The sequence below is a fragment of the Mesoplodon bidens genome (genome assembly GCF_964165515.1).
Source record: "Mesoplodon bidens genome assembly, chromosome: 12".
Classification (NCBI taxonomy): Eukaryota; Metazoa; Chordata; class Mammalia; order Artiodactyla; family Ziphiidae; genus Mesoplodon; species Mesoplodon bidens.
The window spans coordinates 85231762-85249200 of record NC_138168.1 but is presented as its reverse complement, the minus strand read 5'-3'; the positions used below and the strand labels follow the sequence as shown (position 1 = coordinate 85249200).

Here is a 17439-nt window from a genome sequence, read left to right as displayed (position 1 = left end):
AAGGCAAATACTGTATGATTTCACTTATATGTGGACTCCAAAAAACAAACCAAATGAACAAATACAACAAAACAGAAACAGACTCATGGAGAACAAACAGGTGGTTGCCAGAGGGGAGGGTGGGGGGGATGAGTGAAACAGGTGAGGGAGATTAAGAGCTACAATTCCAGTTACAAAATAAATAAATCACAGGGATGCAATGTACAGCATGGAGACTACAGTCAATAATATTGTAATAACTTTGTATGGTGAGAGACAGTAACTAGATTTATCATAGTGACCATTTTGAAATGTATAAAAGTATCAAATCACTACATTGTACACCTGGAACTAACATAGTGTTGTAGGTCAATTACACTTAAACCTCCCCCCGCCCCCCCACACACATACACACACGCACTCAAGAGAGCTCATAAGCTAATGGAGGAGATCAGGCTTGTAATTATTTGCAGACAGAGAGTCACTGAGCAATGTTATAAGGGAGCTGTAAACAACATGCTTTGGGGTTACTCTGGCTGAGTCCCGGAAGGAAGGCTTCGGCATGGAGGTGAACTTATGTCTGGAAGCGTCAAGGCAGAAACAAGGGGGAGGAGATGAGAGGATGGGCCCGTCGACCCGGAGATGGAGACGCAGGCAGAACAAAGGCACAAAGGTGGGAAGCGGCCAGTCAACAATATGGGGCTGCGGCCCCCGGGGTGAGGGGGGCCAGGAGGGAGACAGGCAGGCCAGACTGAGGGGCCGCAGCCGGGGCTGGGCTCCCGCAGACACTGGGAGTCACCGAGGGGTCAGGAGCGGTTTGAGGGAGCAGAGGTGGACGTGAGGATCTGTCTCGAGCAGAGCTGCCTGGGAGAAGGTTCTCGTGGCAGCAGCAGGGATGCCCGAGGTGGGAGGGAGGCCCAGCGGGATGAAGGGGTGGCAGGGGCACCGAGGGGGCAACCAGGGCTCTTCTCCAGGGCGCCCGGGTCGGGCACTGCCGTCCCAGGCACGGAGACGGTCCCGAGGGCTCAGCCGCCGTCATGCACGCACGAGGAGGGGCGCGTGGCGGGGCTCAAGACACTACCTGAGCGATGTCTTCAAAGGGAAACTCCCTCCGCGTCAGGCTGGGCGAGCCGATGGACGGCTTGCGCATGGGCAGGCGAGGGGACCGGGATATCTCCTGAGCCGCACGCGACAGCTTGGGGGACTTCCGGGCCTCAAGGTTGATCCTGCAGAGACGAGGCCACGGGTCAGGCGCCCACCGGCGCTCCCGGCCCCTCCTCACTTTCTAGCAGCCCGCCGTGGTGTCACTCTCTCAGAGGCTGGGCCCTTAATTTAATCAAGCCCCTCCCACCTGCTTTTGCCCTGCGGACATGAGGAAAGAAGGCCGAGTCGTATATCAAACAGCACGTGTTTAAAGTACACTGCGCTTAGATGAAGCGATTCATTTGTAAGGAACCCCTGAGAATTAACGTTCACTTCCTATTGACGAAGAGTATGTTTAGAAATGCCTTCTGCCGGGGGTTTACAAAATTAGTCCTGGGGAAAATGGTGGGTGGGAAGAGTTATTTCTCACCTTAAGACCACAATGATTTCACAGCTCCTAATACATAACGTTTGGGATTCAACAGACTTATCTAGCATTTCACCACCTGCAATATTTAAATTAGATCCGTAGATCTAAAGTTTGTCTTCAGTTCCTATGCTTATGACATGGGGAACATACGTGTTTAATGCCAATCTACCCTGAAGAGAGTATTATAAAAATGAACATGGTAAGGTTGATGGCGTTCTATGAAGGAAAACCATTAAGCCTCACATATACTGCTTGAGAGCTTGACAAGATATCTAGGGCTGAGGGGGACAGATCTGGTTACATCTCCGTGCGAGGACAACCAGCCTGGCTGCTGTGCGTAGGGGACTCAACGCTGGGAAGGACGGAAGGAAGGAGGACCAGCTCTGGAGACGGCCACACCCAGGAACTTCAAATGGACATTTACACGTGAGGGATTTGACTACTTATGTGTTAAATGGCCTCTCTGCTTAAGCAATGGGAAAAGCAGAAACACTGCAGAAGTGTAGGAACGTTCATAATCTAATTTGCAAATTAACAAGCTTAGAATAAAGATGAAAAAAGAAATCAATCAGGTTGCTAGAGCAAATGGATATCTACGTGGGAAAAAAACCCAAACATTTACCCCTAACTCATATATACACAAAAATCAATCTGCGGTATAAAATTAATCTGAGAGCGAAATGTGAAAGCTAAAACTTTACAAAGCATCCCAAAGAGAACAGAAGAATGTCTTCATGACCTTAGGGGAGACAAAGATTTCCTAAACAGGACAAAAAAAAAAAAAGCACTAATCATAAAAGAAGAAATTCAGATATTAGATTATATGATAATCCATATATCTGCCAAAGGACTCATAGTTAGAAAACACAAAAGAAGATACCCAAATGGCCAACAAACATATGAAAACTTGCTCAGCATCATTAATCACTGGAGATAACTAGGATTAAACTATTGGGTTGGCCAAAAAGTTTGTTCGGGTTTCCCATAAGATCATATGGAAAAACCCAAATGAATTTTTTGGCCAACCCAATACAACAAAATATCACTTCCCACCCACCAGAATGCATACAATTTTTTAAGTGACCTTCAACTGCAGGTAAGAATGGAAGCAGTGAGAACTCTCATACACTGCTGGTGCGAATTTAAAATGGTACAGGCACCTAGGAATACTGTTTGGCAGTTTCCCATGAAGTTAAACATATGTCTACCCCATGGCCCTGCAACTCCCCTCCTAAGTATATACCTGGGGTAAACAAGTGCATATGTCCCCAGAAAGTCTTGTATAAGAACGTCTACAGTGGTTTTTATTCATAATAGCTCCAAACTGGAAACTACCAAATATCCATCAATTGGTAAATGGAATACATTATAGTATATTCGTAACAAGGGAACTTCACAGAGCAAAAAAGAGAAACTGTTGATATATGCATCGACATGCATGAATCAAAATCATTATGTTGAGCAAAAAAGCCAAAAAAAAAAAAAAGAGCATGTATTGCTTGACGTCATCTATAGGAAGTTCAAGAACAAGCAAAACCAACCTACGGCAACAGAATTCAGAACGGCGATTACTCTAGGGACCAGGTCTCGAACAGGAAGGGCCCAGGGAACTCTCCAGGGTGAGGGAAACCTCATCTTCAACTGGGTGGTGGATACATTGGTTTATCAACTACACCGTGCTTATGTGTTTAAGATCGGGCGGGAATCTATCTATGTGAATTATACCTTGGTTTTGCACAGCATCACACAGGGATCTTAGTGAAGATCTGGTCCACCCTTTAACTTCCATAGATAAGGAAGGTGGTGTCCACGTCAGGGAGCCAGGATGGGGCACGTGGGGTTCTTATCTACAACACCATAGGCCCTTCCACCTCCTCTCAGCTTTCTGCCCCTCCTTAGGACAAACTTTAGGATCTTTCTTAGTTCACTATTTCTTCCCTATTACAGAATTATAGGCATGTAATTCTGCACTTTCTTTAACACATTACATACACTGTAAAAACATTTTTCTTACCTTTCTCAAGCCGGAAGGTAAAACAAGCTCCCTGGCCGTGGCCACCCCATGCCACCCACCACTGGTGCTAACCACCGCGGGAAGTCCTGCGGGTTTAGCAGACTTCCTCCTGGATGTCTTTTTCTATCCCAAAGGCAAGGATGAAGGAAGCTGTGGTTACTGCACAGGCAGATCTTCCAGATGAAAGGCGACGACGCCCTCTGGCTGTGCTCTTCAGCTGCCGGTTTCAGTGGGACCTTCGGAGACACACAAAAGGGAGCGCACCCCTAAAGACCGAAATTACCTTGGGAGTTTGGGTGATTTGCTAGCTCGGGAGATTTTGGGAGACTTCTTGGCAGCCCAGTCATCACTCAGTTCAATGTCACTGGAGTCTGAGCAGTTGCAGCTGTCAATCATCGTGGAAATCAAGCTGTTTCCATAGATTTCATCTGGTAAGACACCAACCAGCAAAATTTAGGGGAGTAATGTCACTTAGACCCTAACAATGGTCATTACTAGAAACCAGAGGACAGACTGACTCTAACAGCCATCAGTTTAAGTCTAGAGGTTGAAACAGAAAGGAGCAGGACATTGTCTTCCATCTACCTTTTTATGCTCTTACATCTCCTAAGCAAGAGTACGCACTTACTTCTACTGCTGTCAAAACGGGCATGAATTTTAATGCCTCTGGATCGTACAAAACAGTCTGGCCCTGTTTACTGTGCGGAAGGCTGGAGCCAAAACGGCTGTGCTGTTGCACCTCATGACACACCAGGCAGCCACCTGGGGCCACACAGTCTTGCGGCTGCCCCGGGACCCACGCCAAGCAAGGGGTTTGCTGACTCAGTGACTCCCCTGAGGGCCTGCTGCTGACCTGGGACCTAGGAAGACCCCTGTTGGTTCCAGGCCTGCTCTGGGCTAAGACCCACGTCGGGTCTGTTTCAGGGACTCCCAGAAGTTTACGTCTGGATGCCAGGTGGTCTTGGAAGTGCCACAAGGTTGCCGGTGGGCCTTGGCTTTTCCACCTGCCCGAGCTGCTGGCTTGCTTCGAGCAATGGCTGGAAGGAGACCCATGCAGTAGAACATTCGGCAGTAGCTGTGGGCTCCGCTGAGGTGCCTGTATGGGGGCCAGTTGGCCATCAGGCAGAAGATGATGTGCACAGACCAGGCTGTCACGAAACCGCAGAGTAGATGAAGTCACGTTTAACATCCTCCCCAAATCCCTTCTCCTTTGCTGCCTTCCTCACCCCCTCACGCCCCTCACCCCCCAAAACCCAGCTCTGCCCTCACTGGAAATACCCCGTTCTTCAGAATGACTTTGCTGACAAAGCCTCATCCCTCCAGGCTCCAAGAGCCTTGCCAGGTAATAGAAAAAGGCACATGAACTAATTTATAGAACGTGAGTGATCAGATCGTTCAAAAGGGCTGTTTATACTGGAAAGGAAGAGTCTGTTAATCCAAACTCGGCGCTAAGTTTCTGAGCATGTGGAGATGACATCTGTGAACAGGGGCCTCTCTGAGGCCACAGGAGGCAAAGCAGAACAACTCGGCAGGGAGGCTGCTGACGCCCAGCCCGTCACTACCTCACCCCCTTAAACTGCTGCCTGAATCAGGAGGCACAGCTCCGGCACCCAGCAAGCCACAGTGCTGTGCATCTGAGTTCCACCACGCCCCGAGCAGTGCTTTCTATTACTTCCTTTATAATTAATCGCAAATTATTCCTGGATCAAAGGAAGTGTGGCCATGATTCAAACAGGCATGTGAGCTCACAGAACACTTTCACGTGTTCACGAGCACAGAGCCAGTCCACAGACCTGAGCAAGTTCAGTAACACAACTCAACACTGCCCTACACTTGTTAACCACTGCTATATACCATACCATTTGCTCGTTTCCTTCACTGAAGTCTTAGTCTGTTTGGGCTGCTGTAATAGAATACCACATACTGTGTGCCTTATAAACAACAGAAATTACTGTCTTGCAGTTTTAGAGGCTGGAAGTCCAAGGTCAGGGTACCAACATGGCTGGGTTCTGGTCATGCCCTCTTCGGGACTGTACATTGCTGACTTCTCACCGTGTCCTCACGTGGCAGAAGGGGCCAGGGATCCTCCTGCAGGCTCTTTTATAAGGCACTAATCTCATGATTATAAAGGCTCTGCCCTCATGACCTAATCACCTCCCAAAGGCCCCATCTCCTAATACCATCTCACTGGGTGTCAGAATTTCAACACCTGAATCCTTTTTTGGATGGGGGCACAAACATTCGTAACTACTTTATTAGCTGTCTCCCTCGTGTGTAATTTCGCCATAAAAAATAATGAAAAATGAAAGGGGAACATTAGAAAGGACATAATAAAACATGAGAAGTGAGTAACAAAATTATAAAGACTTTATTGTGAAATACAAAATATGTGAATGCATTTAAGATGTGTATTGATTCATGGCAACACTGTGCAAATAACTGATTTTATTTTGTACGTTGTACCTAAGCACTTGTCTTCCAGGTCTTTTGTTCATAAGTTTTTTTTTTTTTTTTGCTTGCTTATTTGTCTCATTTGACACTGCACTTTTTTTTTTCTTGCCAAATGTCTTCCTTCATTAACAGAGATACGTTGGGACTTCCCTGGTGGTCCAGTGGTTAAGAATCCACCCTTCCACTGCAGAGGGCACAGGTTCAATACTTGGTAGGGGAACTAAGATCCCGCATGCGGCATGGTGCAGCCAAAAAAAAAAAAAAAGAGAGAGAAACCGGTTTCCAAATACTAGGCTGCGTATTTGTGGCTGAGCTTTGTGTTGCGCTGGGAAAGCCCCTACACTGTTGTTCGTGTTCTCGGCATACGGTCCCATGTCTGCTGATAGATGTTCCAAAGTTCTACGAGAAACATGGGTTCAGCTCTGCACCTTTGAGGCCCTCGGCTTCCTTCTCCTCCAACGTAGTGTGTTTCAAAACAAGAAACCAACTCTCAGGGCAAATCATCATCATCTGTCAGCCCAATAAAGCCATCAGTAACGTCGCTAACTGGGAGAAATGCTAGTGCATTTCAACCAGCCGAAACCAAACTGTCAAACCAAAGTGTCAATCAGTTATTTTATTTTTCACAGCAAAGGTGTCTATGGCAAGAGGTTTGTGGCAAAAACGCCGGGCATGGGCTTAAACAACAGAAATTTATTTTCTCAGTTTGGGAGGCTGGAAGTCCAAGATAAAGGTGCCTGCAAGGTCAGGTTCTGGTGACAGCTCTCTTCCTTTCTTGCCGATGGTCCCCTCTGTACTGTGTCCTCACAAGGACTTTCCTCAGTGCGTGCATGTAGTGGCGGGGGGGAGAGAAAGAGAGAGATATCTCTTCTTTCCCTTCGTCTTACAAGGCCACCAGTCTCACTGGATCAGGGGCCCACACTTACAACAGCCTCGTTCAACCTTAATTACCCCTAAGAGCCCAAACTCCAGAGTCCACAGCATCCCACCCCTGCTGCCCCGCTCAGATTCATGGCAAGCTCCCATGCAAAATACACTCATCCCATCCAAACAGCCCCCAAAGTCTTATTACCTCATACCAGCATCAACACTCTTATCTAAAGCCCAAGGTCTCATGTAAATATCATCTAAATCAGATGTGGGTGAAACTCAAGGTACAATTCACACTGAGGCAAAATCCCTTTCCGGCTGTGAACCAGTGAAAGCAGACAAGTTATGTGCATCCAAAATACAGTTGTGGGACAGGCACAGGAGAGGGATTCCTATTCCAAAAGGGAGGAGAAAAAGGAAAGAAAGAAAGAGTGATGGGTCCTAAGCGAGTCCAAAACCTAGTAAGGGGAATTCCATTAGATCGTAAGGCTCAAGAAAAATCCCCTTTGATTCAATACTCTGTGTCACCTCCGTGGTACGCTGGGCTGGGGTTCAAGGCTCTGGGCTGAGGCCGTCTTGCCTGCTGAAACCGAGGCAGTGGCCCTGCTGACCTCTGAATCGCCGCTGGGGTCATTTTCCCTCTTGAAGAACAGAGTACGTTCCTACAAACAGCTCTCTCATCCCATCCTGGCAAATCCAAGATGTCCAACAGCCTGCCTTCATCTCGTCCTGGGTGGAAAGGCTGAGAATTTTCCAGATCTTCAAGTTCTGGTTCCTTTGTACTTAACAATTCCTTCTTCAATTCGTCTTCCCCTTTCTCGTTTTATTCTAAGCAGTCTGGACGAGCCAAGCCACTCCTTCCAAACCACTTAGAAATCTCCTGGGGTAAATATCCAGTTTCACCGGCTGGCAAGTTCTGTCTTCCACACAACACCAGCACACATTTCAGCCACGCTCCCTGACGCTTTGTAATGAGTCACTTTCCTCCGGTTTCCAGTAACAGGCTCCCCACTCTGCCCAGCCTTTACCAGAGCTTGCCCTCACTTCCGTATTTCCAAGGTGTCCCTCAGAACTCCTCCAGCCTCCACCCAGGACCCAGCGCCAAAGCTGCTTCCACATCTTCGGGTATCTGTTCCAGCAGCACCCCACTCCTCAGTACTACAGTCTGTATTAGTCAGGGTTCTCCACACACGTACAGGAAAAGGGAGCGAGAGGAGGGGACGTGGCTTGTGCGGTAACGTTGGCTGAGAAGTCCCAAGGTCAGGGGGCCAGCACGGCCATGTCCTTGGCTTGCAGACCCACAGCTTCTCACTATGTGCTCCCATGGCCTCTCCTTGGTGTGTGCACATGCCGGGGGTGGGGGGGAGCGTGCGCACGAGAGAGAGAGAGAGAGAGAGAGAGAGAGAGAGAGAGAGAGAGAGAGAGCGAGAGCGAGAGAGCTCTCCCTCCTCATCCTCTTAGAAAGCTATCAATCCTATCGGATTAGGAGCCCACCGTTATGACAGCGTTAACTACCTCCTAGAAGCCCTGTCTCCAAAATACAGTAACACTGGGTTAGGGCTTGAACATGTGAATTTGGGGGGCACACAGTTCAGTCCATCACAAGCTCTAAGGATTCCTTTTGAGAACTGGTGGATTTTTGCTAAAAAAATTATTGGGATTCATGTTATCTATTATAAAAACATACCGCGGTAATTTTGAGGAACATCTCTGTTAAGTTGCTTGGAGAACATCTACAACAGTGGATCACAAACTTTAGAACGTAACAATCACCTGCACACCCATTAATTTGCAGATTTCTAGGCTTCCCTCCAGACCCGCTGAGTTAATCTAAGGGGCAAACCCAGGAATCTCTATTTAAGTAAGTATTCCAGGTGACCTACAGGGAGGCGGCCCATGGACCACACGTGAGAAACAATGATGTGGAGGTTTGAAAGAGTTAATCCGCTTCTCACGATGAGAAACTCCTGGCTTCTCCTTGTCAGGGAGCTTTTCCTCCTCTGCACCCGTTTACATTCACCATTCAGCTGGCAATTAGTCATATTCTGCCTGTGACACATCTTCTATTTTTGTCTCAAGGTATTTAAATCTTGACTTTTTAAATGAACTTTTCGAGTGTTGTCTTGCCGTCCAAAAGGGATTATAAACTCCTTGAAAGCAGAGACGCCCTGGCATTGCTTCACAGCTGCAGGAGATTCAAGGACCGTGTACAAAGTAGGCACCAAACACACCTTATTGAATCACTTTGCTTTACAACTTTTAACTTCTTTTAACTACAAAAATAAAACATCTCCCCTCGCCACCCCCCGGCTTCTGTCCTGTTCTTCAGCAGGGAATTCATGCACCCGGGGAACAGAAGCAAGCTCTGCACTCAAGTTCCCCTCAAGATGTCACCTGAGCATAGGCTCTATGAAGTCACGTGCCCGGGAGGACCCCAGGAGGCAAGAGCGCCCGTGAGAAGCCGGGACGTGTGTGCCGCGCAACCCTGCTTCACACGTCCCCTCGTCAGCCACGCTCATCGTCAACAGCCCTCTTTTTTCCCGTCCCCTGAAACACATCTTCCTTCCAAGTTCACGTCCACTGCTCGCCTGTTTTCCTCACTTTGCCTCCTGCCTCCATGACCTCCTCACCAGCCTCGACTCCTTCTACTTGCTCCCCCTGCTCCTGAAGACAAAGAAACTGACTAAGGTAAGTACGGCTGTACTGCTTTCAATGTTATACAGTAACATTGGTAGCAGAATGTTGCCACAGATGCTGAGTGAATAAAGAAAAGCAGACAGAGGTGGATTGACGATATAAAACACTACAGGGGCAAGGAGGCTGAGAAAGCCCACTGCACTGTGACACTAGGATGACTCTAGTCGTCCCACGACCTGTGGCTCTGGGGACATAATGAGGGGCAGAGCCCAGTCTAATAGGCAGGAGCGTGAGTGGGAGACGGGAAGTGGAGAGAATAAAGATGAACTAACGGAAACAAAGCCAATTCAGCTCGTGTCGTTTCAAGGTCAGGTGCGTGCCAGGTCCCGGGGGTACCACGATGACTCAGTTCCCTCCCTGCAGGCCCCCAGGATTCGGGGGCCAGACGGAGCCCTGGCGTGACAACCACCGCGGGCCCTGAGGGACATGGCGACGGGCAAGACTCCACAGGGAGGCGGCAGCACCTTCGGGCTGGCAGGTCCTGCTGGTGGGGACACGCAGGCCATGCCAGGCACCAGGTGGGGGCCCCGGGCTAGCACACACGGCACCAACAAAAAGAACACGGTTCCTTCCCTCGAGGCTCCCAGAGAGAAGTACGCAGAGAGCACCTGGACACACCACCGAGTCATGAAGACCAGTCTAGGAGGGTTTCTGGAAGGCAGGGGTGGTTCACCGTGCCAAAATCTCTACGGGTGAACAAGCAGCTTTCCTCGGAGGTCGGCTAAAAGGCAGTTAACGGTGGATTAGAGAGAAGCAGAAGCCAGGTGCTGGCGGGAGGCTAGGGGGCAGCTGAAGGTCCGACAACTCCAGCTCTATCGTTCCCTCTGGGGGGCGGAGACATCACCTCACTACTACTTTCCGACGGCCTCCACAGCACACCCTTCGTGTGAACACCTGATGAGTAAGCGACAGAGGAAGTCGCCATTCCCAGAAGGCCTATGCCAGCTTCCCCCGACTGGAGCCCGCGCTGCCTCTACAGCCCCGGCCACACGGAAGCCGTACAAAATGCTGTTAAAAACCCATCAGAAAGCACATTAAGAGAGTCATTAACTTTAACGGGATTTTGGAAATGGAGCAGCTTCAGGGATGCTCCTGGCCAGCCCAGACAGGCTCACGTTTCATCCACAGGCTCCCCCTCCACACAGCTCGCCAGGAAGGCTATTCCACAACCACACCCGACAGGGCTTCAGTGCCTCTGGGGGAGGGGGCCCCACCTGATCTGCCATCTGTCCGCGGGTCCATGATGACGAACTCGGGCCGCAACTTGCTGATGCGCCGTCCCTTGAGGATGGGCACAAGCCCGCCCAGGTGCTCCAGGTAGAGCGTGTAGCAGGGGCCGCCGACCTCGGGGTCGTCCTCTGTGCGCTTCATGGTGCAGTGCAGACGCTCGCTGCCGGTCGACGGGTAGCTGACGAAGTCTCGCATGTTGCTGGGGTCTGGAATTGGGGGCTGGAGGCAGGACACAGAAGGAAGACAGTGTGGGCACCACTGGTACTCTGCACTGGCTGCAGCTCAGGAAGGGTTAACTATGTGCCGTGAAACAGGGACTCGCAGCGCTGGGTGTGTGTCAGAATGCCAGCGGTTAGGACTCGGCGCTTTCACTGCTGGGGCCCAGGTTCAATCCCTGGTCAGGGAACTGAGATCCCACAAGCCGCATGGTATGACCAAAGAAAAAAAAAGAATCTCCTGGGGGCTTTTAAAAAATACCTAAGCCAGGATCCCACCTCAGACAATGAAACTGGAATCTCCAGGGGATAAGCCTGGGCATGTGCATTTTCTAAAAACTCCCCCAAGTGATTTCAATGTGCAGCCAGGGTTGAGAATCACTATTGCAAAACCAAGATTGTAAACCAACTAGAAAAAAAAGCATCATAACAGGTTCTAAAACTCTGATGTTTTAGAAAAAAAGTAACCAACAAGCCAATCTGATACTTAGAAGCAAAGATAAAAAACAAAAAAAGAGAATACAGAAAAGAGCCTAAGGTGCAGAGGTCCAGAGGCTAAGGGGGAAACCCACCCTTGAACGGCAACTGGCAGCTATGTTCCACACACTCCCACCAAGAACAGACTAGTTTCTGGGTTACAACCCGTATAAAGGACAGCTGACAGCGAGTGCTGGCAGGGTCAGCTTCCTCAGCACAGTGGTGAGAAAGCAGGCCGGAGGACTGAACTGGGCTCAATCCTGATCATTCTCCTAACTATCGATGGACCAAGTTACCTGACTGCTAGGAACACGTTTCCCACTGTCTCACGTGGGAACAATGGCGGCATCCGCCCGCAAGTCAGGACTGAACGGACGGACTGACCGTCGGGAGGCCACAGCAGTCAGGCTCGGAACACTGCCTTTACCACAAGAAAGCTCACATCCATCACGCAAGGCGAGTCCCCCATGGACACTAACGCTAGGGACAGACAACACACAGGGAGGACCACGGCAGAACTCTGGGGAGCCGCACGACTTCTGTGGTCCTGCTCTGGGCCTCTCGCCCGTCTCCCTGCCTCCGCCCTCCTCCCGGCGGTCCTTCCGGGGCAGGCAGGCAGGCAGCAGGGTGAAGAAGGAGGAGGCGGAAGGCTTTACCTTGATGGTGGGGATGAAGGCAGTGGAGAGGTAGGAGCAAAGGCGGGGGGGCAGGGTCAGCTTGCTGACGTCCTTGTCCTCTCGCAGGGCGCTGGCAATGGCCTGCTGGCACAGCAGCTGCAGGCTGGACACCCGGTGCTCCACACGTACCACGTACAGGGCCGGTCCTGACGCCATCAGCAGCCGAGAGTCCCGGTGTCCCCAGCAGATGGAGATGATAGGGCGCTGCCGGGAAGGAAAGGGAGACTATGTGTAAACTTTTGCTCTTGTGAAAAGCAAAGAAAGATCACGCTCTCTGTGTCAAGCAAAATAAAATGATCTAACAGATTTTTAGAATGTTGGTTTTAAAAAGCACAATCGAGGATATTAAATCCTGCATTATAAAAAGTCGGTATTTTCAGGCTTTCCCTGGTGGTGCAGTGGTTAAGAATCCACCTGCCAATGCAGGGCACACAGGTTCGAGCCCTGATCTGGGAAGATCCCACATGCCGTGGAGCAACTAAGCCCGTGCGCCACAACTACTGAGCCTGCGCTCTAGAACCCGCGAGCCACAACTACTGAGCCCGTACGCCCCGAGCCCGTGCTCCGCAACAAGAGAAGCCACCGCAATGAGAAGCCCGCGCACTGCAACGAAGAGCAGCCCCCGCTTGCCGCAACTAGAGAAAGCCCGTGCGCAGCAACAAAGATCCAACGCAGCCAAAAATAAAATTAATTAATTAAGGAAAAAAAAAGTCAGTATTTTCATTGAAAAGTAGTTAGATCCCCAGGCCGGAGCACAAAGCACCGGAATAGTGTTACCAAGTTCTTTTACATGTATTATCTCATTTAATTTGGTGACATAAAACCTAACTTAGCTCCATATAATGACATCTCTGCCAGGAGATGCAAACAGCCTGGGGTACACAGTAACCCGTATTCCTTACTGAGGCTCTGGCTACCTGGATCCTCATGTAACAGGGGTAGTTTCCAAGGCTTGCAGAGGTAGGGAGGAGGTAGACCAGATGGCCCTTCCCTTTTGTCCCTATAAGGAATGTTTCAGAGTCAGATCAACATTGGATTTGAGTCACAAGCTCATGACCCAGGGAATAATACAAGTCTCGTACTTTCTCATGAGTAAAAAGGAGGCTGTGAGGATTAAAGGAGATGAAAGAAATCAGAGTGCTTCTGGGACTCATCACAGGCGATAACCCACAGATATTCTATCACTGTTATTCTCAGCCATCCTTGAGCTGACGGGGCAGGAAAGGGGAGAGAGAGGGACACAGTTCCTGTGGCAGCTGCTCTAGGGGTTTGTGGCCATTATTTGCTTTGAAGAGGCAGGCTGGAATCCAAATATGCAAGTTAGAAACTGGTTGCACTGGAAAAAAAAATCCAAAGCTCAGGGGTGCCATCTAGGAAGGATCAGCCAAGGAAGAAAGAAAGAGGTGGAGGGTTGTGATGGAGAAGCAGCAGAGAATTTGTTCATTCTGATCCAGACAGATGGAGTTCTCATTTAATGAAGCCTTGAGGGGTTTCGAAGATCAGAAGTGGGGATACCAGATCTTTTATACAAAACAGGAAGAGAACTTTCACAACACTTTAGTGACAAGCATTAAGATAAAAGAAACACATGAAGACACTTGCTTGAAATAGCCTCCAGGGTCAGCTAATTCTGGCTTCGAATTCAAAACAAAAATGCAAGGCTGAAGATAACTCATCTTTCATTTCCATCATGGCGAGGCCGGGCAGCCGATGGGTAGGATCACAGCCGCAGTCCCCTGGAGGAGGATCATAGGGCCTGGAGCTCAGTCTGGGGGCTTCGGAGTACTTCCAAGAAGGGCCTCTTTATAAAAGGATCCCTCACAGGGGGTAGACCCCCACAGAGGAAACTGTTAGGTTAGAGCAAGACATCATCACTGCCGAAGACACGGCAGACGACACATAAAAAATATACGAAGAGGGCTTCCCTGGTGCCACAGTGGCTGAGAGTCCGCCTGCCGATGCAGGGGACGCGGGTTCGTGCCCCGGTCCGGGAAGATCCCGCATGCCATGGAGCGGCTGGGCCCATGAGCCATGGCCGCTGAGCCTGTGCATCCAGAGCCTGTGCTCCGCAACGGGAGAGGCCACAACAGTGAGAGGCCCGCGTACCACACACACACAATATATATATATACACGAAGAGAGCTTCTACAGTATGACCAACCCCCATAAGTGCAGTTTAGGACAAAGCTCTATTGGTAGCATAATCATGCTTGATCTTAAAGCTGTAAACCGCCCTGCCAACCCCCAAGTCTCCGAAGATAATATTTACAACCTACAGCTCAAATAATGAAGAACCGTTTCCAATTAGCACAATCTGACTTGGTTGGAACTGGCTGCAAAAATACCAGACACTTCTTTCTTCCAATTTTCCATGAGTTTTGAATCCATCTACCTGATGTCCCACTGGTCACAATGCAAGAACACATACATTCATCCTCTCTTCCCCTCCCTCCTCCTGGTTTGCTTTTCATAGTAATTACCTCTGTGTTAACAGCTGATTACATGTTTTGGGAGGGTCTTCTATAAGATTATCATTATGATAAGTATGTTATCTCATAGCTTTGTAAAAAGGAATTAAACCATTTTATAGACTTTCAAGTCTATAAACAGATAAAAATCCTATCTGTTATAATTACTGGTATAATCACTATCCATCTTAACAAAAATTAACAATCAGGTCTTAAAAACTTACTACATTCCAGTAGCACATTAAGGTATCTTAATAAGCACCCATACTATCTCATTTAATCCTCTCAACTCTGCCACACAGGCATCATTATTCCCAGTGAACATATGTGGAAACTGAGACTAAGAGAGCTACGTAACTCACAGCTGATCAACAGGAGAGCACATTCTCACCCATCCCCCACCCCCACTGCTTATGCTCATCTTACTACAACGCGCTGCCTCTCTGTCAATCACAAATACAGTCATGAACCCAGATTCTCCCCACAGTTCTCCCCTTAATCCGCTTGGTCAAGGCTATTTTACTCAGAAACAGACCCAACAACGGATGTGTAGAAAAGGCAAACAGACAAGAGGAGAAACGAGCTGCATAAACCACAAGTGGACAATGACCGGAATAACTCATTATGGCAGAAAAGAGCCCCCAGGTCACGTGGGCCTGCAGTGCTGCCGGGTGAGCGTGAAGCAGCAGGAGGCGGAGGAAGGGCTGTGCCCTCCACACCCGGCATCGCGACATGAGGAAAACTGAGAATTCTCAGCAAGGAGGAGTGAAGGGACTGAAAACTAGGAGCGGGAACAAAGACCTGGAATGATTGGCCTGGAGAAGGGATGCCCGCAGGGTCTCAAAGGACCTGTTATCTGGAGCAAGGTGACCAGGAAACCCCCTTTTCTAAGAGCAGGACAAGAGCACTACCACCAGGAATTTATAGTACAGTCTAGTATGGTACAGCATTCACTTACTTGCCCAAGTCAGTGATGATTTATTTATTTCAGCAAAGGGGGAAATCACACTCATTTAATTTATTTTTACAGCATATGCCCCACGTAAGATAATAAAGGAGCAAAATAAATACTGGTGCCTTTTCCATAATAAATCTTAAAGCTGTATTAGAAAAGTAAGGAAAAATTTACAACTAGTGAAAGCTGATGCTCTTGTCTGAAGATTCTGAGGTATCACTGACATGGGGAAATTGACTGTCATAGTTACCACTGAGTCTGAAGCCAGTAAGTAGGGCCATGACCTCTCAGGATCCCTGTAAGTCCCGTAAGCCCGTAGGAAGTCCTACTACCTGGGATCCAATGCACAGCATGGTGATTACAGTTAACAATACTGTACAGATACTTAGAAGTTACTAAGAGAGAAGATCTTATATGTTCTCACCACAGAAAAGAAATGGTAATTAGGTGACATGAGGGAGCTGAGAGCCGACTTCACGGCAGTAATCACACCGTCACATATACGTATAGCAAATCCAGACGCTGTAGACCTCAAACTTACAAAGTGTCCATATCAAATATATCTTAATAAAACTGGAAATAAATAAATAAGAAAATTAACACACACAACAAAATCCTTTTATACCTTGTTTATACTTTTATAGTTTTTTACACGTCATCTTACTTTTTACAAGTCTCACTTCGTGCTGGTGCTCATCTTCCTGTTCTGTTTACTGGCGATCCAGCCTGCAAAGCCCTCAGTACAAGCATGCTGTTTTCTCAGAAAGGACAGGAATCAAGGCGGTGGTAAACACACGTGCCCGCAGACACAGGGTAGGGGCGTCCCGATTCAGCGGCCCCGGCCCCTGGGACCCGCCGCTGCAGGTAGAACAGGAATCCCCTGCTCACTGCCCCTGGCAGAGCGCGTCCAAGCGCATCTTCCCCAGGCACGTCCCACCCACCAGGATGAGCTGCAGCGGAAGAGAACTGTGTCCAACATTCTCTTCCAGCGAACCTGGGAACACGCGAGGGTGCACACAGACGCGACCTCCGCAGATGAATGTTTTTGTTTTTGAACAGCTGCCATCTGCTGGGGAGAAACTCAGTTGTAAATGTGTGGACTCCATCGCTTTCTCAAATTGCACAAAATGACTATTTTTAGAACCGATGGCTAGAACTTAATTTGTGTAGGTATTCGGCACGTAAATCTAAGGCAAAAGGGCAAGACAACAAGCTGCATTTCGGGGAGTATCTGTGTGGCGGGAACCTGGTGCTTTGGTGAGTTTGATGGCCCGATGCCAGGTGTCCCTGGGCCGGAGAGGTACGGGAGGAGCGGCCAATGGACAGTCAGGCTGTCCCTCTCTCTGTGTCAGACGCCAGCCACTTATGAGGAAAGCAGGTCAGTCTGCTCACCCTACTTCCGCTGCCACAGCATCATGGAAGGTTAACGGCCTGTTTCATCCCCTTACGGCACGCGAAGAGACGCTGAATACCTCGCGACCTCATCTCCTGCTGCTACACGATCCGTGCCGTGCATCCGTCCGATCACGTACTCGCCTTCTGAGCTGTCAATCGGTCAGTCAGTAAATCCCTGTCAAATGTGTGTAGTGGGCCACACACATGCTGGCCGTTTGGGGATTGACACGGAATAAAAGAAGCTCCCTGCCTTCACAGAGCTGATGCTCCGAGGAGGGAGGGGGAGAGAGAAGTGCCTCAGGCTCTGTGACAGGGACGGACTAGCTGATGGTGTCAGCTAGTGAAGGATGCTACGAGGTAACAACAGTAGGATACGGGGGGCTAGAGACAGAACAACTGGATCGTGTCAGACAGGGGAGCAGAGAAAGCTTCCGTGCA

At 49.2% G+C, this 17439-nt stretch overlaps 1 protein-coding gene across 3 annotated transcripts in view; it reads right to left on the bottom strand.

Annotated features, from left to right (window-relative positions):
- The window catches only part of TULP4 (TUB like protein 4), a 237084-nt gene that overhangs the window by 13135 nt on the left and 206510 nt on the right, over positions 1-17439 (bottom strand). For all 3 annotated transcript variants that reach the window (XM_081251478.1, XM_081251479.1, XM_081251480.1), the window contains 4 exons: positions 12163-12387; positions 10799-11033; positions 3850-3994; positions 1061-1205 (listed from right to left, as the gene is read on the bottom strand). In XM_081251478.1, coding sequence (XP_081107604.1) covers positions 1061-1205; positions 3850-3994; positions 10799-11033; positions 12163-12387 — 750 coding nt within the window. The remainder of the gene's footprint in view (positions 1-1060; positions 1206-3849; positions 3995-10798; positions 11034-12162; positions 12388-17439) is intronic.